The 26,090-nt window shown below is 48.9% G+C and overlaps 1 protein-coding gene across 2 annotated transcripts in view; it reads right to left on the minus strand.

Moving 5' to 3' along the window:
• The window catches only part of LOC146057906 (fibrinogen-like protein 1), a 31,021-nt gene that overhangs the window by 2,583 nt on the left and 2,348 nt on the right, over window positions 1–26,090 (minus strand). Inside the window, exons 1-7 of one of the 2 annotated variants that reach the window (XM_083169723.1) lie at window positions 24,272–24,317; window positions 12,541–12,624; window positions 11,775–11,991; window positions 8,669–8,828; window positions 3,014–3,111; window positions 2,833–2,921; window positions 245–435 (exon numbers count right to left, since the gene is read on the minus strand). In XM_083169723.1, the coding sequence (XP_083025849.1) occupies window positions 245–435; window positions 2,833–2,921; window positions 3,014–3,111; window positions 8,669–8,828; window positions 11,775–11,991; window positions 12,541–12,624; window positions 24,272–24,283 (851 nt within the window). In that variant the 5' untranslated portion in view covers window positions 24,284–24,317. Of the gene's footprint in view, window positions 1–244; window positions 436–2,832; window positions 2,922–3,013; window positions 3,112–8,668; window positions 8,829–11,774; window positions 11,992–12,540; window positions 12,625–24,271; window positions 24,318–26,090 lie in introns of those variants that run through there. The other variant, XM_083169724.1, reaches the window with a different exon arrangement.

Raw genomic sequence — 26,090 nt, forward strand, 5'->3', positions numbered from 1 at the left:
GTTCCAGAGAAGTTTTATGTGAGAAGTAGCCTATTGGAGGTTTTAAATCCCAGATTCATCTAATGAAATGACTGGCATGAGGGGTACAATAATTCCTTTGATCCCTCTAAGTATTTACAGGGGCAGTACTGTAACAATGGCAAATGCATTCAGAAACATAAACCTTATATAGGAATATTTCTTACAATAATAATACCTATAAAAAAAAATTGAATACATTGTTATTCTTCTTCAGTATACATACCTGTTAAACCACCAGCCACATTTATTTTCTTTTGCACAGTTGCCCGTAGTGAACCGGTCATTGTCCATATCCGGGGTACTGAACGGCATTCCCTTCAGTGATGCCGACCACTGGTCCGCAAAGTTGCTGCCACCAGCCAGAGCATCACCAGCATTACCTGAGTAATATCCTACCCACAGCTTGTATTTGTCCTGTAGAAAAGGATGTAGGTTACAAATAGCTTTGTGTATACTATATGTAGTAGAGGCATATAAAAGTACATGTACACAGCATTGTCATTTTGAAACTACCCATATAAAGTGTTAATCAAAAGATATGTATCAATTAAATTTTAGGGGGTATTCAATCAGTGCTAAATTTCCGACTGTCGGAATTTTTTTTGTCATGGTCGGAAGATGCATGGTTTAGCAAATTACTCGCTGATCCACGTGTTTTAGTTAAAAACACAGCCATTTTGTCTATTTTCCACGTATGCAGATTCTACGTTAAACAAAGTCGTACCTGCATCAGCATAGAAGCCGTCCACAAATGGCCGCATTGAATAGGCATGTCCGGATTTTTGGGCTAGCCGAAAAATCAGGACAACATTGAATACCCCACTAGGACTTAGTAAAATAATAGCAAAATACTGCCATATTGTACATTTGTACAATGTACCCACTGGATTAATATGGATATCATTAAATTTTTTTACAATATCCGTGTTTAATATCATTAGAACAATCATTTAATGTTCCAGCTATAGGGGCTATGCAATGTGCCTATTCCCGACTGGGGGAAATAGTGACAGCTCCCTATTCAATGCTGTCTTTAGCGACAGCATTGATGTGGGATCACAGCAGAACAGGGCCGACTTTAGAAGCTGTCGCACCTATTCTGCATTAACAGCCATGGATAGTCGCGATCCCGGCCGCAGATCGAAAATACACAGCCATTCTCACAGCCACGCCCCCTTTGCGTCAATTGGCAGGTAGTACATGGAATCCCACCCGATCAGACCGCAAACGGGCCGGGATCACGGCTGTCAGGAGGGATCGACAGCCGTGATCCTGGATTGAATACCCCCATAATGCTGACCATTTTCATTCATTTTAAAATGGCCACAGAAGGGAAAACGGTTGAGCAGCAGGATCAACTGGAAGCTACAAACGGGTGTGGTATACACACACCGACAGACAGTCATTAGCGTGACATCGGAATCCCGACTGCACAGCGGGGGGAGCGCAATGAAGCCCCTTGCGTGCTCGCCACCTATTTTATTCTCCCTCTATGGGGGTCGTGGACCCCCACGAGGGAGCAGTCAGGATTCCGACGTCGGAGTAATGACTGTCGGAATCCCGACTGTCGGTGAGACGTCTGGCACCCGCTACAAACTTTGCGATTGCAAATGCCTTCCAAAAATGATGAATATACAGTACAGCAGGGGGTACTTGTATTTGCAGGGCACCCACTAAGTTATTTGCTTAGTGGGTTATTTTGCGTAGTGAAATCGCATCGCATGCAATTTTGCGGTGCTATGCGATGCTCGCCACACTTCGGGGTGCGTGGATAGTGGGGGTGTGCATGGTGCTTTTAAAAAGAAGTACAATCACATCATCACATGGGTGCTTATACAATGAAAAATCGCATCGCATCACACCGCAAATGGCATGCGATGCGATCCGCGGGCAGGGGTGCACTAAAAATTAACTAAGGAAAATCGCATTGCATAGCACCGCAAAATTGCATGCGATGTGATTTTACTACGGTGCCGTACGTATGTAAATTGGGCGCCCTGCAAATACACAAGTACCCAGCAGGGTTGCCTACCCCCCCGGAATGGCCGGGAGGGTCCCAGAAATCGGGTACCCCTCCCGGCCCCCCGAAAAGGACGGCAACCCTCCCACATTGTCCTGCATCTCCAGTGGACCGCCCCTCGGCGGGGGTGTCCGTGGGTCAAATTACGTGATTGCGTCATTTAAACCTAGGTGAAATCTAGGTGAAATGAGGGAGATTGCTAGACTAATGAGGGAGAGAGGGAGATTGCTGCTATTTCACGGAGTCTCCTGCAGAATGGTGCACAGCTATGGTGGGCTTACTAGTATATGTATATATGGTGTATGTAAAAGTTTTTAACAAGTGCTAATATTTTTGCTGGATAGCCTGTCTGTCTTGGAAATAATTATTTACACAGAATACTTAACTACAGCGTCAGACTCATTATAGTGTGTCCAGCTGTTGTGAAAATCCCATCATGCCTTGCCACAGTTTTTCTATTAGGAAATGCTTAAACTTTGACAAGGTATGCTGGGATGTGTAGTTTCACAACAGCTGGAGGGCCACGGTTTGGACATGCCTGGTGTAGGTGAACTCTACCATATACAAATGTTGCAGATTGCCTTTCCCATACTGAGATAACTTCTGCTGTAGACCTATTATCCCTTTATATTCAATGAATCCAACCTTGTTTTATACCATTTGTCATTTTCCCATTGTATAAAACATAAGTGAACACTGACTGGTTTAAGCAATGGTAACATTTCCGTGCATGTATAGATTTGGTATAATGTTATTCTGTAGGTTGGGCTGAATATACCGCCATGTCTTACCTCTTCATTTGTAATCCTGAAAGTATCATAGATTGCATATCTCCTTTTCCCATGCCAGTCCATGAGATCTATCTGTAATGCCATTTCCCCTGCAGAGTCACAAAGGGAGTCCTAATCAGCCCAATGGTCATCAGCCCATGCTGTGTGAGAACTAGAACGAAGATATTAACCATATACTTACTTTTGTCCAACAAGTGGTAAATGTGATCATTCCCTAACCACTGTTCATCATTCCTGTGTTTGAAGAGGCCAAAACCTTCTTTATACTCTTGCCAGTTCCTAAGTAGCAATGGGGAGATTGACGTTAGAGATAGGACAGGCCTGTGGTCCATCCGTTGATTACAAAGTGTCCTTCGACAATACGTCCATTCCAGGGGTTCTCAAACTCGGTCCTCAGAACCTCACACGGTTAATGTTTTCCAGGTCACCCGACAAGTGCACAGGTGCATTTATGACTCATTGACACATTTGAAAAGATCCACAGGTGGAGATAATTATTTCAATTAAGAACTAAGGGCCTGATTCAGGTGTGGTAGGCAAGCAAAAAAAAGCACACAACTGGTCAAATCCATGTGCACTGCAGCTGGGGCAGATGTAACATGTGCAGAGAGATTTAGATTTCGGTGGGGGGTGTTCAAAGCGAAATCTAAATTGCAGTGTAAAAATAAAGCAGCCAGTATTTAACCTGCACAGAAACATAATATTACCCACCCGTTAAATATTACATCAGCTCCACATGCAACATGGTTTTGCCCATATGTGTGCTCTTTTTTTGCTTTGCTAACAAAGCTGAATCAGGCTCTAAATCACAGCCATAGACCAGGACAGAAACCAGTTACAGGTGCAGATGTATTAAGCCTTAACAAGAGATAAATGCAAGGGTGATAAGGAGAGATAAACGTCCAGCCAATCAGCTCCTTACTGACTTTTTTCGAACACAGCCTGTAACATGGCAGTTAGCAGGTGATTGGCTGGACGCTTATCTCTCCTTATCACACTTGGATTTATCTCTTGTTAAGGCTTTAATACATCTGCCCCATAGTACTGGCATAAGTCATGGTACTGTAGGTTTTTCCCAAGAACCCCTTTAGTGACATTCATTGGTGAATACTACGTGTTGTACATGTGGGATGCATTCAGGGGTTCGCTATATTGACGACTACCAGGACCCTGAAATAAGTACTGTATGCCCGGACAGGATGGGGTCAGGCCAGGGAAGGGGGGTTAGCTTTAGGCACTAGTAGGGGACTTAAGGTTAGGCTGCAGGGGGGTTGGGCTGCATCGAGGTATCTGTTAGGCTGTAGCTGCAGGGTACGGGGGTTAGGGTCAGGGTGGGGTGGTTATGGTTAGGGGGGGCAGAGGGAAGGCGAGTATACTTACCTGACCCCTGTCAGCATCCCAACGGCCAGTCATCTGTATGTCTTGCGTACATACACTTAGGGGTTACTGATGAATAATATGAACTATGGTTATTTAAGTGTGAGGCATCACTGTCTTTGTTACTTATATGTACTGTATGAAAGTACTTTCTAGTTAAATAGTTATTTTATCTTTAAATAAAATGTTAATGTGCTTTTCGCTATAATTTCTGTAGTATGAGCACCTAGCTGCAGTGTTGGCATCAGTCGATTTAGGTTTCATTGGGGCAGATGTATTAACCAGCGTGCATTGTAGGCAGATGTATTATCAGTTCACCTAATGTGCCGGGGCTGTCCCCTGTAATCCCCCCCCACTATTTAAACACCACCCCCCCCCCCCAGTATTTAGCGGTCGTGGCGATGTATTAACATCCGCCCAGGTGTTAAATCGCCCTGGCCGCAACGCCAGCTCAGGGATAGCGTTGTCCTATCACTACTGCAGGGACAACGCTAGCCCTGCCGGTGGCTCCAGCGTGCGCTCGAGATCTCGCACATGCTCATTACAGCCAGCTGGGGTTTGCGCATGCACAGGGATGTAGATAAGAAGAGCCGTTAACGCTGGACATAACAGCTCTCCTTATCGGCAGGGGGGAAAATAATACATGTGGCCGCTACGGGTGCCCGCTTCTCCACATTATGCAGAAGAAGCAGGACTAGTTATTTTAAAAACGTTAGGGACAGATTAATACATCTGCCCCATTATTACATATGGTACTTGTGCATTATTACATATGGTACTTGTGTATTATTACATATGGTACTTGTGTATTATTACATATGGTACTTGTGTATTATTACATATGGTACTTGTGTATTATTACATACTAGGTGGTTCATCGCGCCCTACGGGCGCTCTTCACACCGGCGTAAGGGGCTACGCCCCTTAATTTGTGAACATTTGTATTGTGAGAAATATGGTTAGAATTGTATGAAAGATGCCCTGTATTGCAGCTTCTGGCAGTGGGTAAGGGTCCAGCGTGGCAGCACAGGAGTACCGGACGGTGGTCCTGAGTCAGTGTCTCCTCCTACTGGGTGGGAGTTAGGGTGCATGAGAGCAGGAGGCTGGGCTATGAGGCATGATAGGGGCATGTGGGCAAAACAGCGTCAGCGACTCCCCAGTGGTGGAAGTTACGGTTCAGGAGAGCAGGAAGCTGGGTAGTGATAGGGGTGTGTGGGCATACGGGGGACTAAAGAGGGTGGTGGACACTGTGCAGCTTCTGCCAGTGGGTGAGGGTCCAGCGTGGCAGCACAGAAGTACAGGACGGTGGCCCTGAGTCAGTGTCTCCTCCGACTGGGTGGGAGTTAGGGTGCATGAGAGCAGGAGGCTGGGATATGAGGCATAATAGGGGTATGTGGGCAACACAGCGTCAGCGATTACCCAGTGGTGGAAGTTACGGTTCAGGAGAGCAGGAAGCTGGGTAGTGATAGGGGTGTGTGGGCATACGGGGGACTAAAGAGGGTGGTGGACACTGTGCAGCTTCTGCCAGTGGGTGAGGGTCCAGCGTGGCAGCACAGAAGTACAGGAGTCAGTGTCTCCTCCGACTGGGTGGGAGTTAGGGTGCATGAGAGCAGGAGGCTGGGCGGTAAAGCATGATAGGGGAATGTGGGCAACACAGGGTGAGCGGGTCTCCACTGGCGGAAGTTACGGGGCAGGAGAACAGGAGGCAGGGCAGTGATAGAGGTGTGTGGGCATGAGGGGTATTAAAGTTTTTTGGCTGTTGCGGAGTAGGGATAGGCATTGGTGCAGACCCCATCGATGGTTGGCATTGATGGCGATTTTGCACCCTGCCATCGATAGTAGTAACATATTACTTGGATAACCATCGATTGTTGTAGCTATCGATGGTCATCCATTATATCTGACTGAATAGGCCGTGGGTCAATCAGAACTTGGTGGCCTAAAAAAATTTGAAACTTGATCGGTTCTCCTTTGCCATCGTTGTAGGGAAACCATCTTGTCGTCCCACATTGATGGCAAAAGTATTCAACATCGGCCATAAACCATCGATTATTTGAAATCATTGATGGTCGATGGGCATCCCTAGTACTGGAGGAGGGTGGGGGACAGTGTGCAGCTCCCGACAGTGGGTGAGCGTCTCCTCCCACTGGGAGGGAGTGAGCGTGCATGAGAGCAGGAGGCTGTATAATAGTGGTATGTGGGCAAGACATTGATAAAAGTTGTGGCGCTGGTGCAGAGGGCAGTGGGGAAACCTGCAGTGTGGCAGCCAGGGCCGGATTTCCCACCTAGGGGCGGTACCTGCTTGTGGTGGTACAGGATCCCCCATTGTCACGGGGGGTACGTGAAATGCGGGTGCGGGGTTGCGGTGGTCCGCTGGGGGGTGGAATTGCCGGAAGGGGGTCAGGGGGGTCTGCAAATTGCGGGAGGGGGGGTGGTGTGCGGGGGATCCGCGATTAGCGGGAGGGGGTGGGGGTCCGCAAATCGTGGGCGGGGGCGCGCGGGGGCTTGAATCGTGGGAAGGGGGGTCCGCAAATTGCGGGAGGGGGGTTGTCGGGGTTAGTGAATTGCGGGAGGGGGGTTGCGGAGGTCCGTGAATTACGGGAGGGGCGCATGGGGTGCCGTGAGTCAAGGGGGGGTGGTGAGGGGGTCCATGAATCACGGGAGGGGTCATGAATCTTAGGAGGGGGGTCATGGGGGGGCTGCGAATCGCAGGAGGGGGGGTGTGGGGGGTTGCCGTGAATTGCATGAGGGGGGAGTGAATCAAGGGAGGATGGGCGCAGGGGGGTGGTGCGGGGGTCCGTGTATCGCAGGAGGGGGCATGAATACGGGAGGGGGGGTCGTGGGGGGCTGCGAATCGCAGGAAGGGGGGTGTGGGGGGTGCTGTGAATTGCATGAGGGGGGCATGAATCGCAGGAGGGGGGGTCCCCGAATGTGTGAATTACGGAGCGGTCGCAAAAGGTGCCGAGGGGGCCCGCAAATTGCGGGAGGGGGGCGCTACGGGGGGTTCCGTGAATCGCGGGAGGGGGCGGGGCGAATTGCGGGAGGGGGGGTCGCAAATCGCAGTGGGGGGGTGCCGTGAATCGCGGGAGGGGGGGTCGCGGGGGGGCCTTTTAATGCCGGAAGGGGGGGTTGCGGGGGTCCCGCGAATCGCGAGAGGGGAGGATGCAGGGGTCCTGCGAATCGCGTGAGGGGGCTCGCGGGAGGGAGGGGTCGCTGGGGTCCCGCGATTCGCGGGAGGGGGTGGTCGCGGGGGTCCCACGAATCGCGGGGGGGTCGCGGGGATACCGCAAATCACCCGGAGGGGGGGTTGCGGGACCCCCGCGACTCGCGGGAGGGGGGAAAGCGGGGTCCCGCGAATCGCGGGAGGGGGGGTCGCGGGGGTCCCGCGAATCGCGGGAGGGGGGGGCGCGGGGGTCCCGCGAATCGCGGGGGGGGGGGTCGCGGGGGGCCCGCGAATCACGGGTGGGGGGGGTGGTTGCGGGGGTCCCGCGAATCGCGGGAGGGGGGGTCGCGGGGGGTCCCGCGAATCGCGGGAGGGGGGGTCGCGGGGGGTCCCGCGAATCGCGGGAGGGGGGTCGCGGGGGGTCCCGCGAATCGCGGGAGGGGGGTCGCGGGGGTCCTGGCTAGGGTGACCAACTCATCCCTTTAATCCGGGACACATATTAATTACACAGGTTCTGTGGCAGTTTAAAACCAGGTGAAATGGAGTCTTGAGGTGTGGCAGTTTAAAACCAGGTGAAAGCCAGCCACAGAACCTGTGTAATTAACATGTGTCCCGGATTAAAGGGATGAGTTGGTCACCCTAGTCCTGGCAGAGGGTAGGGATGTGCAGGAGTAATGGTGGATGGTGGGCGTGTACTGTAGCCCTGGCTGGGCGGGGGGAGGTGATGTCAAGGGGGTGGAACGTCAGACACATGAAAGTGAAACTGTTCTACACAGGAACGTTCTCCACAGGGGTTGAGTGACAGATCTGGCTAAATATATAAGAGATGGTACTTGTGTATTATTACATATGGTACTTGTGTAGTATTACGGCGCCCGTTACATAGTTAGTGTAGTGTTCTTGCTGGAATCAGCACATTGTGTTCCCACGGCCAGCGTAGACAGCGTCCCTGTCAGTATCGGCGTCATGTTCCCGCAGTCAGCGTAGACAGTTAGTGTAGTCGGTCAGTGCTTATTACATTGTGTGGGAACCATTGACCATTTTAATCTGCCTGACATGACAGGTGTGAATGTGTTCCTGAAACACCCCCACTATCCATGTCTGCCCGAAGTGTGGCGAATGAACACGGTACGTGTCCTCCCGACCTGTTCACACCCCCACTATCCATGTCGGCGTGGAGTTGATCTTATAAAGTGTGGCGAGCGCAGCGAAGGGGCACGGATTACTTGACGTGTGCGCTCGCCACACTTTTTAACATCAACTCTTGTAATAGAATAAGAGAACTTTTTATTTTACCTGTTGAAACTGACTTTGCCATTGCTGCGACGCTGAATTACCGTCCAGCCTCCTCCATCTGACATGTCACAGTACACTGTGAATGGCTCGATCTGAGGCCGTGGCTGTATGCGATAGTAGCCGCTCTCCTTTGTTTTCCTTTCAAACACGGCTGCGCAATCTGGGGGAAATGTTAATAACACTTCATGTAATGCAATAGAATATCTCTCCGAACCTGTATAACATAATATTCATAGAGGGCTGAAGATGATACTGGAGGAGGATATTATTTATTGTCTTTGAAACAGGCCTCTGTCACTGCTGGGCACTACTATACTGTACAAGCCTGAGGCCTCCGCACTCTTCCTGTCACTGCTGGGCACTGCTCTCTGTACCAACCTGAGGCCTCCGCACTCTTCCTGTCACTGCTGGGCACTACTCTCTGTACCAGCCTGAGGCCTCCGCACTCTTCCTGTCACTGCTGGGCACTGCTCTCTGTACCAGCCTGAGGTCTGTCACTGCTGGGCACTACTCTCTGTACCAGCCTGAGGCCTCTGCACTCTTCCTGTCACTGCTGGACACGGCTCTCTGTACCAACCTGAGGCCTCCGCACTCTTCCTGTCACTGCTGGGCACTACTCTCTGTACCAGCCTGATGCCTCCGCACTCTTCCTGTCATTGCTGGGCACTACTCTCTGTACCAGCCTGAGGCCTCTGCACTCTTCCTGTCACTGCTGGACACTGCTCTCTGTACCAACCTGAGGCCTCCGCACTTTTCCTGTCACTGCTGGGCACTACTCTCTGTTCCAGCATGAGGTCTCTGCACTCTTCCTGTCACTGCTGGGCACTACTCTCTGTACCAACCTGAGGCCTCCGCACTCTTCCTGTCACTGCTGGGCACTACTCTCTGTACCAACCTGAGGCCTCCGCACTCTTCCTGTCACTGCTGGGCACTACTCTCTGTACCAGCATGAGGTCTCTGCACTCTTCCTGTCACTGCTGGGCACTACTCTCTGTACCAACCTGAGGCCTCCGCACTCTTCCTGTCACTGCTGGGCACTACTCTCTGTACCAGCCTGAGGTCTCTGCACTCTTCCTGTCACTGCTGGGCACTACTCTCTGTACCAGCCTGAGGTCTCTGCACTCTTCCTGTCACTGCTGGGCACTACTCCCTGTACCAACCTGAGGCCTCCGCACTTTTCCCTGTCACTGCTGGGCACTGCTCTCTGTACCAGCCTGAGGCCTCCGCACTCTTCCTGTCACTGCTGGGCACTACTCTCTGTACCAGCCTGAGGCCTCTACACTCTTCCTGTCACTGCTGGACATGGCTCTCTGTACCAACCTGAGGCCTCCGCACTCTTCCTGTCACTGCTGGGCACTACTCTCTGTACCAGCCTGATGCCTCCGCACTCTTCCTGTCATTGCTGGGCACTACTCTCTGTACCAGCCTGAGGCCTCTGCACTTTCCCTGTCACTGCTGGACACTGCTCTCTGTACCAACCTGAGGCCGCCGCACTTTTCCTGTCACTGCTGGGCACTACTCTCTGTACCAGCATGAGGTCTCTGCACTCTTCCGGTCACTGCTGGGCACTACTCTCTGTACCAACCTGAGGCCTCCGCACTCTTCCTGTCACTGCTGGGCACTACTCTCTGTACCAGCCTGATGCCTCCGCACTCTTCCTGTCACTGCTGGGCACTACTCTCTGTAGCAGCCTGAGGCCTCCGCACTCTTCCTGTCACTGCTGGGCACTACTCTCTGTACCAGCCTGAGGTTTCTGCACTCTTCCTGTCACTGCTGGGCACTACTCTCTGTAGCAGCCTGAGGCCTCCGCACTCTTCCTGACACTGCTGGGCACTACTCTCTGTACCAGCCTGAGGCCTCCGCACTCTTCCTGTCACTGCTGGGCACTACTCTCTGTAGCAGCCTGAGGCCTCCGCACTCTTCCTGTCACTGCTGGGCACTACTCTCTGTACCAGCCTGAGGTCTCTGCACTCTTCCTGTCACTGCTGGGCACTACTCTCTGTAGCAGCCTGAGGCCTCCGCACTCTTCCTGTCACTGCTGGGCACTACTCACTGTACCAGCCTGAGGCCTCCGCACTCTTCCTGTCACTGCTGGGCACTACTCTCTGCACCAATTCACTCTTAGGGCAGTATTCAATGTTCTTGATTCTATTCACACTCTATAGCCTTGATGTAATTAGCCCATGTGCTGGTCGCCGCCGGATGCAATGGGGTGTTTGGTAACAAAAAAAGACACTTACACGTTTGTCCGCCTCCACACAAATCAGCAGCTTCCTCAGAGAGTCCCAGGGGGAAAGAAATGAAAAAAAAATGGGTGCAGGGTGTGTAGTGTGGGCACCACGCATTCTCCACCCATTCTAAAAATACTCTTGGAGATCGAGCAAAATAATCAATCAGATTATAACACAGACTGTGGGCATTCTCAGACAAGGCTTAGAGAGCAGTGGAAGGAGATAAAGTACAATCATCTCCTAACTCCCATGCTACAGGCTGTGTTTGAAAAATGGCATTTAGGCACTGGTTGGTAGTTTCACTTGGTTTATTTTATCTCTTTTTGAGGCTTAGCAGTACCCAGGGCCCGATTCAGACCTGATCGCTAGGCTGCAAGATTTTGGAGCCCAGCGATCAGGTAAATGCCACCTGCTGCCGCTGCATTCCCCCCGCCCATGGGCACGGCTTCTAATGCCCCGCCAATGTGCACGGCTTCCAATCAACATTGAGTGGTTTTCCCCTCTCATCCCAGTGTAAATCTTGACTTACTCAGCACTGTGATGGCCGTGGGGAGAAGGAGGCCGCAGATTTTGTCATTGGCCCTTCCTCCCAACGGCTGGGGAACACTGCGTTACCATCCCCAAACGCACACAGGGTGTCAATCGTTGCATGAACGGCTCACGTATGCCTACTGCTTATCATTCGATACTTGCCCCTGCTGCGAAAACACATCCGTGTTATTGGGTCTGAATCGACCTCATAGACCAGAGTGTTTGAACATTGACAGGAGCTTTGTGGTTGTCACTCTATCTCTCTCTCCAGGCTTTGATAAATCTCCCCCATAGAATTAATAAAACTACATGCATACATTAATCATCATCATTGTTTTACCCACCTTCATCATAAACCATGAGATTCCCACTAGTTGGAGGGATTTGTACATCTGCCACTCGACTTTTCGCCAAATTGCTTTTAAAGACCTTACTCTTGACAGAGTGATACTTGTTCCCTCGGAGGTCTCTCAGTTGCAGCTTCCCCAACTCGAGTAAGTTCTCCAGGATTTGGATCCTGTGAAGAAGTTTAGCATTGTCCTGCTGACAGATCTCTATGTCCTTCACCAAGAAACAAATGAAAGCATACAATTATTTAATGTGACTGATAAGTAACGAATGGGATGCAATTAACATCCCAGCAGATGGGGTCAATGCTGTCTGAATAACGACGGCGGCATCTCAACTGTAGGCAGAAGACTGGCGCCGGACATTGATAAGGATACGGGTGCCGGAATCCCAACTGGTGGCATCCCGAATGTAAATATGCAGGGACAGTTAGTATTATGCCGGGGTAGAGAGAGGGTTACGTTTAGGAACTAGTGGGGGGACAAAGGGTTAGGCTGTGGGTAGACCATGATGCACTTTAGCTTTGTGCCCTCAAAGTATTGATGGCACATCGCAGGGCAGGACCCTGCCAGCGGGGCGGACTTGACCTGTGCTGGGCGGCTCCCCTACAGGCTAATCCTGGGAGGAGTTTGTTTAGCGAATCCTCGCTCTACGACTACTCACCCTGAATCAGGCCCACAGTCTCCTAGTCATCATTATGCATACAGAGATATAATATTAGCCTTGGCATCTCACAAAGCATTGGGTAAATCCATGACTCACATTTGCTCTTGGCGCAGACAGAGCAGGGTGTGCGAGAAACATAGGAACAATCAGCCAAAGCATTGTAGCAATTTCCATGATGACCTTAAAGGAGACAATAGTAAATAATCACATGTCAGAGTAAAATGTGAATACTGTGGGTGACATTTAATAGGATGCAAAAAAAAGAATTTTGGCGGTATTTTCACAAAAAAAGGCAATTGTCCCCCTTTTTCCGAAATCGCATAGTTAATGATATGCAAAATGCGGCAAAAACCATTCATTTTCCCGTGAATTCGCACATTCTGAAGTGGCGATATTTATTAATGCCGGAACTCGCATCCAGATGTTTTCCCATTATAAAGTATACAAATCGCATATTTATTGAGATGCGAAAACGTTACTAAAAATCGCAAAAAAAAAATAGACCAGGTTCTGACAGGCGAATTTGACAGAACGATGCACAGACCATTGAGATCTCTGCATGGTTCTATGTTGAAATATGTGTAAAAGTTAAATTAAAACAAAAATTGGCATGGGGTTCCCCCCCTCTGGAGCATAACCAGCCCCAGGCTCATTGAGCCGGACCTGGTTCCAAAAAATACGGGGGACAAAAAGCATTAGGGGTCCACCGTATTGCTGAAACATGCCCCGGACTCTTGGACTGGTCCTGGTTCCAAAAATACAGGGGACAAATAAAACTAGGGGTCCCTCGTAATTTGGAACCAGCACCGGACTCCAACAGCCGGGGGACACTTTTTACATAAGGTCACCCGGCCGTATCATGTTCACTGTTGCTGGTCAGCCCTAGACAGGGTACCTGGGGGAGTGGGGACCCCCCAATAAAGAGGTGCCCCCCCAGGCTTTACCCATCCAGGGCTGAAGCCCGGTGATGTCACCGGCGTCTGTGGGCTGTGGACGCCGGCCTGATATGGTTAAATCACCCCCCAAAACATTGCTTTTTTACAGGTGATCCAAAAGTCCCAGCAGCCCCCCCCCCCCCCCGCATGCTGGGACTTGGTGAACCACAAGTCCCAGCATGCAGGGCAGTAATGGGCCCCCTCGGACTTGTAGTCTACCTGTAAAAAGAATGTTAAAAAAAAACACAGAGAAAAGTAAAAGTTTATTAACCCCTTCCTGACGCAGCATGTTTTTGCCTTCCTGACAGAGCCCTTTTTTTCAAATCTGACATGTATCACTTAAGTGGGGATAACTTTTTTTTGCTTTTACTTATCCCAGTGATTTTGAGATTGTTTTCTCGTGACACATTGTACTTCAAGTTAGTGGTAAATTTGGGTCGATACAGTCTGTGTTTTTTTGTGAAAAATACCAAAATGTCGTAAAAAAATGGAAAATTTAGCAATTTTCAAAATGTTAAATTTTTCTGCTTGTGAGACAAATAATCATACCACTCAAAATAGTTAATAACTAACATAGACCATATGTCTACTTTATGTTTCCATCATTATTTCAACATCCTTTTAATTTTTTTGGACACTAGGGGGGACATTTACCAAAATGGATTCGTAGAAAAAAGGTGTATTCGTAGGGAGAAATACACCTTTTTTTTTACGAATTTGTATTTTCGGGATTTACAATCCCAAAAATACAACAATTCGTAGTCCTAAAGATGGAACATTCGTATTTGTAGTTACAAATACGAATGCCCTACACCATCGATAGGATACGACAGAAATCACCATTCAAAAGAATGGTGGTTTCTGATTTACTAAGCAGCCGTACTGACAATACGGCTGCTTAGTGGTGTGAAACACCCACGCAAATACGACAGGAAAATAGAACACCATTTTCCTGTTCTATTTGCGTTTTAGCCTGCACGGATCAGTCAGATCCGTGCAGGCTACAGTGTAAAAAAAATAGAAAAATAAATAAATTTAAAAAAAAAACGGCGTGGGGTCCCCCCCACAGCCGAAACCAGCACCAGGCTGAAGGAGCCGGGGCCGGTAATTAAAAATCAGGGAACCCGACAAATAGGGGTTCCCCGATTTTTAACAACCAGCCCCAGGCTCCAGGTCCGGGGCTGGTTCCCAAAATACGGGGGACAAAATGAGTAGGGGTCCCCCGTATTTTAAGAACCAGCCCCAGGCACAACCAGCCGGCAGGGTAATGTCACAGCCGGGGGACACTTATAATATAAGGTCCCGCGGCCAAAACATTCTCCCTACCGACCAGTCAGCCTGGCCAGGGGCCCTGGGGGAGTGGGGACCCCCCCAATGAAGGGGTCCCCCCCCTCCAGGACTTACCTGACCAGGCTGAAGCCTGGTGCTGTCCTCGATGCCCCTGGGCGGTGGGCATCGAGCTGATAAATGTAGTAAAAAAAAGATGAACCTATTGTTTTTTACTGTGGCACTACAAGTGCCAGCAAGCCTCCCCAGCAAGCTGGGACTTGGAGAACCACAAGTCCCAGCCTGCTGGGCATTAAAGGGCCCGCTGGCACTTGCAGTTCTACAGTTAAAAAAATAGTGCACAAAACACACTGACACACTTTTAAAATAAAACTTTATTACACACAAAGCCCACACATACTAATACTTACCTATCTTCTTCCCATAGGTCGCCCTGGTCCTGTGTCGGCATCTTCCTCCATGTCGACGTCGCTGTCGGCGATGGTGTCCCCGTCCGGATCCGACGAAATCCATTTGGGAAGCTGTGGAAGGAAACCATACTCACCTGTCCCAGCACGACGTAGTCCAGGTAAGGGTCTTTGCAAAAAAATAAACCGAACACCCCGAAACCAAACCGGACTGACGGAGACGCACGTGTGTTTGTTTACATCGTGCGGCTCCGCCTCCCGAATGCCGCTATTGGCCGCCTTGCGGCCTAGCGGCCAATCAGGAGCCGGAGCCGCACGATGTAAACACACGTGCGTCTCCGTCAGTCCGGTTTGGTTTCGGGGTGTTCGGTTTATTTTTTAGCAAAGACCCTTACCTGGACTACGTCGCGCTGGGACAGGTGAGTATGGTTTCCTTCCACAGCTTCCCAAATGGATTTCGTCGGATCCGGACGGGGACACCATCGCCGACAGCGACGTCGACATGGAGGAAGACGCCGACACAGGACCAGGGCGACCTATGGGAAGAAGATAGGTAAGTATTAGTATGTGTGGGCTTTGTGTGTAATAAAGTTTTATTTTAAAAGTGTGTCAGTGTGTTTTGTGCACTATTTTTTTAACTGTAGAACTGCAAGTGCCAGCGGGCTCTTTAATGCCCAGCAGGCTGGGACTTGTGGTTCTCCAAGTCCCAGCTTGCTGGGGAGGCTTGCTGGCACTTGTAGTGCCACAGTAAAAAACAATAGGTTCATCTTTTTTTTACTACATTTATCAGCTCGATGCCCACCGCCCAGGGGCATCGAGGACAGCACCAGGCTTCAGCCTGGTCAGGTAAGTCCTGGAGGGGGGGGACCCCTTCATTGGGGGGGTCCCCACTCCCCCAGGGCCCCTGGCCAGGCTGACTGGTCGGTAGGGAGAATGTTTTGGCCGCGGGACCTTATATTATAAGTGTCCCCCGGCTGTGACATTACCCTGCCGGCTGGTTGTGCCTGGGGCTGGTTCTTAAAATACGGGGGACCCCTACTCATTTTGTCCCCCGTATTTTGGGAACCAGCCCCGGACCTGGAGCCTGGGGCTGGTTGTTAAAAATCGGGGAACCCCTATTTGTCGGGTTCCCTGATTTTTAATTACCGGCCCCGGCTCCTTCAGCCTGGTGCTGGTTTCGGCTGTGGGGGGGACCCCACGCCGGTTTTTTTTTTATTTATTTATTTTTTCTATTTTTTTTTACACCTTGCAGCCTGCACGGATCTGACTGATCCGTGCAGACTGCTAGAAATAATTCGTATTAGCGGCCGTATATACGGCCGCTAATACGAATCATTACACCATCGGAGGGTTACAAAGCAGTCGTATATGACTGCTTTGTAACTGATCCTCCGGAACACGACTTTGCATACGACTTAAACAGTCGTATGCAGTCGTAGGGAAACTACCAATACGAAAAACTAGGTTTTTCATATTGGTAAATTTCCCCCTAGGAGGCTTAAAATATGAATAGCAAATTCTCAAATTTTCAAAAAAATTTCAAACACTGATTTTTTTAGGGACCAGTTCAGTTCTGATGTGACTTTGAGGGACTTGTATGTGAGACACCCCCATAAATGATGCCATTTCAAAAACTGCACCCCTCACAGTATTCAAAACAGCATTTTGGAAGTTTGTTAACCCTTTAGGTGTTTCACAGGAATTAAAACAAAGTGTAGGTGAAATTTCAAAATTTCATTTTTTTTTGCAGATTTGCAATTTTAATACATTTTTCTAAGGAACACAGTAGATTTTACTAGAGAAATGTGACTAAAAATTGATTCCCCCAATTCTTTTGTTTTCATAAATATCCTATATGTGGCCCTAGTGTGCACGTTGACCAAACCACAGGCTTCATAATAGAAGGAGCACCTACTTGATTTTGGAGCCTCCTTTTTATGAGATTATTTTTTAGGCACCATGTAGGTTTCTAGGCACCATAAGATGCTAAAAGTTAGGAACCCCCCCCACAAGTGACCCCATTTTGCAAACTACACCCCTCAGGGAATTCATCTAGGGGTATAGTGTACATTTCAAACCCCCAGGGGTTTCACCAATTGTGGTACAACTGGGCAGTGAAAATGAAAAATTAATTTTTTTACACAAAAATGCAGTTCTGGCTCCAAATTTGTCATTTTCACAAGGAATGAAGGAGACAAAGCACCCCAAAATCTGTGCCCCAATTTCTCCCGAGTACGGCAATGCCTCACATGTGACCAAAAAATACCATTTGGGTGCATGGCAGGACTCAGAAGGGAAGGAGTGATTTTTGGATTTTGCAGCTCAGATTCTGGTGGAATGTTGGTGGGTGCTATGTCGCATTAGCAAGACCCCCGAAGCACCAATACAGTGGAACCCCCCCCACAAGTGACCCCATTTTGCAAACTACACCCCTCAGGGAATTCATCTAGGGGTATAGTGTACATTTCAAACCCCCAGGGGTTTCACCAATTTTGATACAACTGGGCTGTGCAAATGAAAAATTACATTTTTTACACAAAAATGCAGTTCTGGCTCCAAATTTGTCATATTCACAAGGAATGAAGGAGACAAAGCACCCTAAAATCTGTGCCCCAATTTCTCCCGAGTACGGCAATGCCTCACATGTGACCAAAAAATACCATTTGGGTGCATGGCAGGACTCAGAAGGGAAGGAGTGATTTTTGGATTTTGCAGCTCAGATTCTGGTGGAATGTTGGTGGGTGCTATGTCGCATTAGCAAGACCCCCGAAGCACCAATACAGTGGAACCCCCCCACAAGTGACCCCATTTTGCAAACTACACCCCTCAGGGAATTCATCTAGGGGTATAGTGTACATTTCAAACCCCCAGGGGTTTCACCAATTTTGATACAACTGGGCTGTGCAAATGAAAAATTACATTTTTTACACAAAAATGCAGTTCTGGCTCCAAATTTTTCATTTTCACAAGGAATGAAGGAGACAAAGCACCCCAAAATCTGTGCCCCAATTTCTCCCGAGTACGGCAATGCCTCACATGTGACCAAAAAATACCATTTGGGTGCATGGCAGGACTCAGAAGGGAAGGAGTGATTTTTGGATTTTGCAGCTCAGATTCTGGTGGAATGTTGGTGGGTGCTATGTCGCTAGTGTGGCCAATCCCGGGATCGGGATCGGCGGGATCCCGGGATTTGGCCCCAAAATGTCCGGGATTTCAATCCCGGGATTGGAGTATCCAATCCCGGGATTTCGGGATTAGACTACGCACGCGCAGTCTAATGCCGAGCAGCTTCTGAGCACCCGCTCAGAAGCTGCCCGGCTGTTCCCGACCCCGGCGTGCGGCCTGCGCAGCGTGACCTCTGACTGTCACGCTGCGCAGGCCACAGCAGCCTATCACAGGTGACTGCTTCCGGCCGCACTGACCTCCTCCCCTCACCGTCCGCAGCGCTATGTTCTCCAGCCCGCCTATGTAAGGTACTGTAATCTGCGGGGCTGCAGCGCTGCTCTGTCCGCCCGCCCGCCCATGTCGATGCCCGCCCATGTCGATGCCCGCCCGTCCGCCCATGTCGATGCCCGCCCATGTCGATGCCCGCCCGCTCGCCCACCCCATGTCGATGCCCGCCCGCTCGCCCACCCCATGTCGATGCCCGCCCGCTCGCCCACCCCTTGTCGATGCCCGCCCGCTCGCCCACCCCTTGTCGATGCCCGCCCATGTCCACCCCCCCCCCCTGTCGATTAAACGGGTGGACAGGGCATGTTTTTCTTTTAGGGATGCCAATCCCGGGATCCCGAGAATCCCGGGATTGAGCATTTTTCAATCCCGAAATCCGGGATTGAAAAAATGCCCCGGGATTGGCATCCCTGTATGTCGCATTAGCAAGACCCCCGAAGCACCAATACAGTGGAACCCCCCCACAAGTGACCCCATTTTGCAAACTACACCCCTCAGGGAATTCATCTAGGGGTATAGTGTACATTTCAAACCCCCAAGGGTTTCACCAATTTTGATACAACTGGGCTGTGCAAATGAAAAATTAAATTTTTTACACAAAAATGCAGTTCTGGCTCAAAATTTTTCATTTTCACAAGGAATGAAGGAGACAAAGCACCCCAAAATCTGTGCCCCAATTTCTCCCGAGTACGACAATGCCTCATGTGTGACCAAAAAATGTCAGGACTCAGAAGGGAAGGAGTGATATTTGGATTTTGCAGCACAGATTCTGGTGGAATGTTGGTGGGTGCTATGTCGCATTAGCAAGACCCCCGAAGCACCAATACAGTGGAACCCCCCCACAAGTGACCCCATTTTGCAAACTACACCCCTCAGGGAATTCATCTAGGGGTATAGTGTACATTTCAAACCCCCAGGGGTTTCACCAATTTTGATACAACTGGGCTGTGCAAATGAAAAATTAAATTTTTTACACAAAAATGCAGTTCTGGCTCAAAATTTTTCATTTTCACAAGGAATGAAGGAGACAAAGCACCCCAAAATCTGTGCCCCAATTTCTCCCGAGTATGGCAATGCCTCATATGTGACCAAAAAATACCAGTTGGGTGCATGGCAGGACTCAGAAGGGAAGGAGTGATTTTTGGATTTTGCAGCTCAGATTCTGGTGGAATGAATGGTGGTTGCTACAGTATGTGGCATTAGCAAGACCCCCGAAGCACGGTGAAATGATGAACCTAATAATCCATAGATGTGTGGTATATTTTAAAACACTCCTTTATACATAGGCCGGGTTTGTCGGGGCAAGTTTCACAGTGGAAAATAGTATCCTTTCTTATTCCCTTTTTATAGCAAACTTTGCACCTTTTTTGTGTCCTGCCCTTTCTTGCAGTGGAGGGGATTTCGTTAGGAAAATGCTGCCCTGGTACAATACGGGGGCCAGTACTAGAAGTACTGGGGCCCTCTGCCTGCTGGTTCCCAAATATTAGGCCCTTTATGACTTCCTCTTGAAAGTGCATAAATGTCCCCCTCTGGCTGGTAGAACGGAATAGCACGTAAGCGTTATACAGTGCCATCTGGATGATATACACGGCCAGCTTCTTGTACCAGATTTTTGTTTTCCGCAGGGGACTGTACGGCTTCAGTACCTGATCTGAAAGATCCACTCCGCCCATGTACTTATTGTAATCTAGGATACAATTAGGTTTTGAGGTGTGGGTACTGGTACCTCGTACAGGGATGGAGGTGGTACTGTCTCCATGAATTGTTGTCAGTGTAAGGACATCCCTCTTGTCCTTATATTTGACCAACAACATATTTTCGGTGCATATTCCCCTGTTTTCACCCCTTCTCAGTAATTGGGCAACGTGCGTTTTTGGGAGGCCTCTTTGGTTCTTGCGCACAGTACCGCAAGCTGCTGTACCTCATGAACCAAGGGCCTTAAACAGGGGGATGCTAGTGTAAAAGTTATCCACATAGAGGTGATAACCTTTATCCAGGAAGGGGTGCACTAAATCCCAGACAATTTTTCCACTAACACCTACGAGGGAGGGGGGCATTCTGGCGGTTCAATTCTTGAATCCTTCCCTTCATATACCCTAAACCTGTGGGTGTACCCTGAGGTGCTTTCACACAGTTTATACATTTTTATGCCATACCTTGCCCTCTTACTGGGAAGGTACTGTCGGAATTTAACCCTTCCTTTAAAATGTATAAGGGACTCGTCGATACAAATAAATTTTTCAGGGATGTACATCTCTGCAAATTTGGCACTGAAATGATCAATGACCGGCCTGACTTTGAATAGCCGGTCAAAGGTGGGATCATCTCTGGGTGGGCACTGTGCATTATCGGTGTAATGTAAAAATTTAAGGATTGTCTCAAAACGAGTCTGAGTCATGGCCATACGGTAAAATGGGGTGCTGTACAGAACATCTGTACTCCAATATTGCCTAATTTCTGGCTTTTTTACTATGCCCATATGTAACACCAGACCCCAAAACGTCATCATCTCTACTGCATCTACAGGGGTCCACCTAGCAAAGGATGACGTGGGGTTTTGAGCAATAAACTGCTGGGCATATAAATTACTTTGGTCCACCATTAAATTTATAAAATCATCAGAGAAAAATAATTTGAAAAAGTCAATTTCTCTGAGACCTGTTGAATCAAATTGGATTCCTGGGATGGCCAAAAACTCAGGAACCTGGGGCTCAAAATTGTCTGGTGGTGGGGTCCATACGGGATCAATCATTTGGGGGGGGGGGGGGTCTCAGCTGCTCTACGGGGGCGTCTTTGAGGGGTTCCCTCATCACTAGAGGAGGAAGAGGAGCTTAAGACGAATCCTTCAAATTCCCCGCTTGCATCACTGGCTGTGTCAGAGTCAGAGGCAAGCATGGCATAGTGACGGACGTTACTGACCAACATCTGTGCTCAATTTTTGGCGCAGGACCTTTTTTTTTTTTTTTTTTTAAACCCCTTCATTTTTTTTTTTTTTTTATTGGGATCAAATTCCTGTATAAAGTATTTTTTTTCTGCACTACATACACACTACACACTACATACCCCCCGTGTTGAAATAAAGTTTGTACCCCCCCTACACTATACACGTGTTGAAACATTACACTTACAGAAACACAAAAATAAAAATGGCATCCCAAATGTCATCCCAATTGTCATCCCAGTTATCCAGAAGAATGAATACATTCTTCTGGATAACTGGGATGACAATTGGGATGACATTTGGGATGCCATTTTTATTTTTGTGTTTCTGTAAGTGTAATGTTTCAACACGTGTATAGTGTAGGGGGGGTACAAACTTTATTTCAACACGGGGGGTATGTAGTGTGTAGTGTGTATGTAGTGCAGAAAAAAAATACTTTATACAGGAATTTGATCCCAATAAAAAAAAATAAAAAATGAAGGGGTTTAAAAAAAAAAAAAAAAAAGGTCCTGCGCCAAAAATTGAGCACAGATGTTGGTCAGTAACGTCCGTCACTGAACAGCGCTCAAAGGCAACAGGTCACCCACAAAAGCAACGTGGGTGTAAAAACAATTTAAAAAAAAAAAATACCACAGCACTCTCCCAAAAAAAAACAATTTAAAAAAACTGCAGAAAAAAAATTATATCAACCCTGTGCCAAAAATGCTGTTCAGTGATGTACGTCACTGATCAGCGGCCACAGGACACCCACAAAAGCAACGTGGGTGTAATAAACCACAGCACTCTCCAAAAAAAATAAAAAATAAAAAAAACTGCAGAAAAAAAATTATATCAACCCTGTGCCAAAAATGCTGTTCAGTGATGTACGTCACTGATCAGCGGCCACAGGACACCCACAAAAGCAACGTGGGTGTAATAAACCACAGCACTCTCCAAAAAAAAAAAACAATTTAAAAAAACTGCAGAAAAAAAATGATATCAACCCTGTGCCAAAAATGCTGTTCAGTGATGTACGTCACTGATCAGCGGCCACAGGACACCCACAAAAGCACCCACAAAAGCAACGTGGGTGTAAAAACAAAACCCCACTGCAATCCCCAAAAAAAACAAAAACTGCAGATCAGTGATGCGACACTGATTAGCAGTGAGGGGCAGCAGGCAGACAACTGTGGGTGCAACCTGACAGGGTATATATAAAAAAAAAAACCTGGACCCCCAAAAAGTTGCTGATCAGTTAATTAATTTAAACTGATCAGCACAAAAGGGGGGGCAGCAGTCAGTTGCACAGGCAGCACAACCTTTGGTGCAACTGACAGGTATATATATATATATATAAAAAAAAAAAAAAAGTTGCTGATCAGCACAAAAGGGGTGCAGCAGACACAAAATATAGCACTCTCTATCACTCTCTGTCACTATCTGTCACTATCTCTCACGATCTGTGACTCTATGACACTGCAGCAGCAGGACACAGGAAGTCACAAGATCCAGGAAGCATCCAGCTGCTGGCAGCACGCTATCAGCGGTGATCAGGTAAGTATCAGGCAAGGTTCAGGTATGTATAGCACGACAGAGTGGCCGGTGACCGCTCTGCACGCAATTCCAGACCGGAATGGCGTCTGCAGCGCAGTCACCGTTAGTTTAAATGACGCGCCTTGGCTGTGATTGGTCCGTCGGTCCGACGGACCAATCACAGCCTTGGGGGCAGGTGGGGTGAGGTGGGGTGAGGTGTGGTCATCACCGGTGACCCCCTCATGCCCCCTCACACCCGGCGGTGATTGACACCTGTGTTACCGAGCGTCTGATTCGCCGGTAACACAGGAAAACGCTGCGACTGGCTGTTCACATTAAACAGCCAATCACAGCGATCGCCGACGGGGGGAGGCATCGCCACCCCCCCTGGGCATGCAGGGACATGTCTGCTGTAAGGGACAGCAGACATGTTTAAACTGTCACCGCGTCTATAGACGCGGGGACAGTTTAAAGTCATGACGTATATATACGTCATGTGTCGGGAAGTACATCCCGGCCATGACGTATATATACGTCAAATGTCGGGAAGGGGTTAAACACACCTTAATTTTACACCAGTATACTTACAACACCAGACTCCAGTGCTGTCTCTCTCCTGTCCCCTGCAGCAGCTCACCCCGCAGTCAACGCAAGCTGCCTCCAATGTACTGACAGCGGAGGATCACGCTGTCAGAGTGCTACAAAAGTACTCAGCCCTGTTTGGCTGTAGGCGTGTCCATGGAGGCACCTACAGCCAATCAGGCATGAGTGCTTCTAAAGCAGTGACAGCGTGATCCTCCGCTGTCAATACATCGGAGGCAGCCGGCTCACCCTGCAGTCAGCGCAGGGTGAGCTGCTGCAGGGGAGAGGAGAGAGCTGGAGCCTGGTGCTGTAAGTATAGGTGTAAAATTAAGGTGTGTTTAATAAACTTTTACTGTTCTCTGTGTGTGTTTTATTTTAACATTTTTTTTACAGGTGAATTACACAAAATCGCACATGTCCTCAAATTCGCACATTTTAATGACTAAAAATAGCACTTTATCGCACGTTTTTGCTCTGAATTTGCATTTTATCAAATATGTGAATTCACTGCAAAAAAATGTGATTTTCAAAAGTGCGATAATGTGTGATTTCGGAAAGTGCAGAAAAATCGCATCCTATTAAATGTCACCCTGTATGTCTGTTTTATTACTGTTTTGTCTGAATTTTAATTGGTTTTGACATATACAGTAAACCAGGTAAACTTAAGGATAGGATTAACTCTAACTAACATCTCTGTCATTTTCAGGGCCAACCTTTCTCCCCATGTCAGCTTCTGTATAGATGCACAAATTCTCCTTCGGACCTAGGCCCTTATTCTGATCTGTGCGGCCAGATCAGAATATGCGGCCAGGACCGTGCAGGCGAATCCCCGCCTTCCATACAGATCGCCACCTCCGTCCGTACGCGGATATGTGGCGGTCCGCATGAAAGTGGACGGGGATACGCCTCCTCCATCTTGGGAACAGCCCCTGCATTCGATGGTCGCCGACCATCGAATGCAGGGCCGCACGCTCCACCAGCTCCCGCCACCCTAGACCACACGGACACTTGTCCGTATGAAATCATGTATGGGGGCGGGCAGCTGACATCCGGCGATGTCAGATGCCAGCCCCCTACACATGCGTCACGGCTTCATTACCATGCATACGCCCAGCGTTTGCATGGGAACGCCCATGAAACGCGGGGCGTATGCATAGGGTAATGAGGCTAAGTAGCCCTTCACGCCCCTCTCCGCCCCCTGTGCGGCGTCTAAAAAAAACGTACGGCGAAACCGCTTGCACATGCGCAGAGTGACCTCTGCACATGCGCAGACGACAAACATCGGCGGTACGACCGCAAGCGGAAAACACCGCACCGATCAGAATAAGGGCCCTAATGTCTCCTCCATCCTTGGATGTGTGATTGAGCATTAAGGCCATGTCCGCTGCTAGCAGGTGCTGGAAAGGGCAGATCAGAGCACAGTCCACTGCTTAAGCAACTGGTCCTCGAGTTTTGTTTGCTTATTAGTTGTGCATTATTAACTTCTCTTTAATGTCCTGGCTTGTTCCTTACCGTTATTGTTCTAGCTGCCTGATTGCTGTTTTGACTTCCTATTACCAACTTCAGAGGAGATTTATCAAAGCTTGTAAAGTGATAAAGTACAATCCAATCCGCTTCTGGCAGTTTACAGGCTGTGTTTCAAAATGACAGGAATTGATTGGTTGGTACTTTAAATCTCTCAATTTTATCTATCTCCAGACTTTGTTAAATCTCCCCCTGCTATTGGATACCTTGGACGAGATGTAATAGGGTGCGATTTTTAGTCATGTTTTAAAATCGCACTAAATTGCATATGGAAAAAAATTGCACATTTAAAAAAACATTGAAAAATCGCAGGGGACAAAAAGCATAGGGGTCCCAGTATTTCTGAAACCAGCCCCGGACTCTTGGACCGGTCCTGGATCCAAAATACGGGGGACAAAAAAAACTGTGGGTCCCCCGTATTTTGGAACCAGCACTGGGGCTCCCAACAGCCTGCGGTGTCAAGCCACAGCTGGGGGACACTGTCATAGCGCTATAGAAGCACTCAGCCCTGATTGGCTCTATGTGTCTCCATGGAGACGCTTTCAGCCAGTCAGGGCTGAGTGGCTTACCCTGATTGTCTGAAAGCATCTCCATGGAGACGCCTACAGCCAATCAGTGCTGAGTGCTTCTATAGCTTTCATGAGTGTGGAGGAAGCCACCTCACCTCGCAGTCAGTGTGAGGGGAGTCGTCTCATCCCGCAGTCAGTGCAAGGGGAGCTGGCTGTTTTTTTTAAATTTTATTTTACACGTATCAGTCCAGAGTCCCCCGCCTAGGGACGCGTGGTACAGCCTTGGTGCGCGTGGTACAGCCTTTACGTAAAAAGTGTCCCCTGGCTGTGACATGACATCGCAGGCTGTTGGAGCCCAGTGTTGGTTCCAAAATACGTGGGGATCCCCAGTTTTTTGACCCCCGTATTTTTGGAACCAGGACAGGTCTGGGGCTGGTTTCCGGAATACGGGGGACCCCTACGCTTTTTGACCCCCAATTGTTTTGGAACCAATGAGCCC

The sequence above is a fragment of the Crinia signifera genome, chromosome 2 (assembly GCF_055691185.1).
Source record: "Crinia signifera chromosome 2, ASM5569118v1, whole genome shotgun sequence".
NCBI classification, from domain to species: Eukaryota; Metazoa; Chordata; class Amphibia; order Anura; family Myobatrachidae; genus Crinia; species Crinia signifera.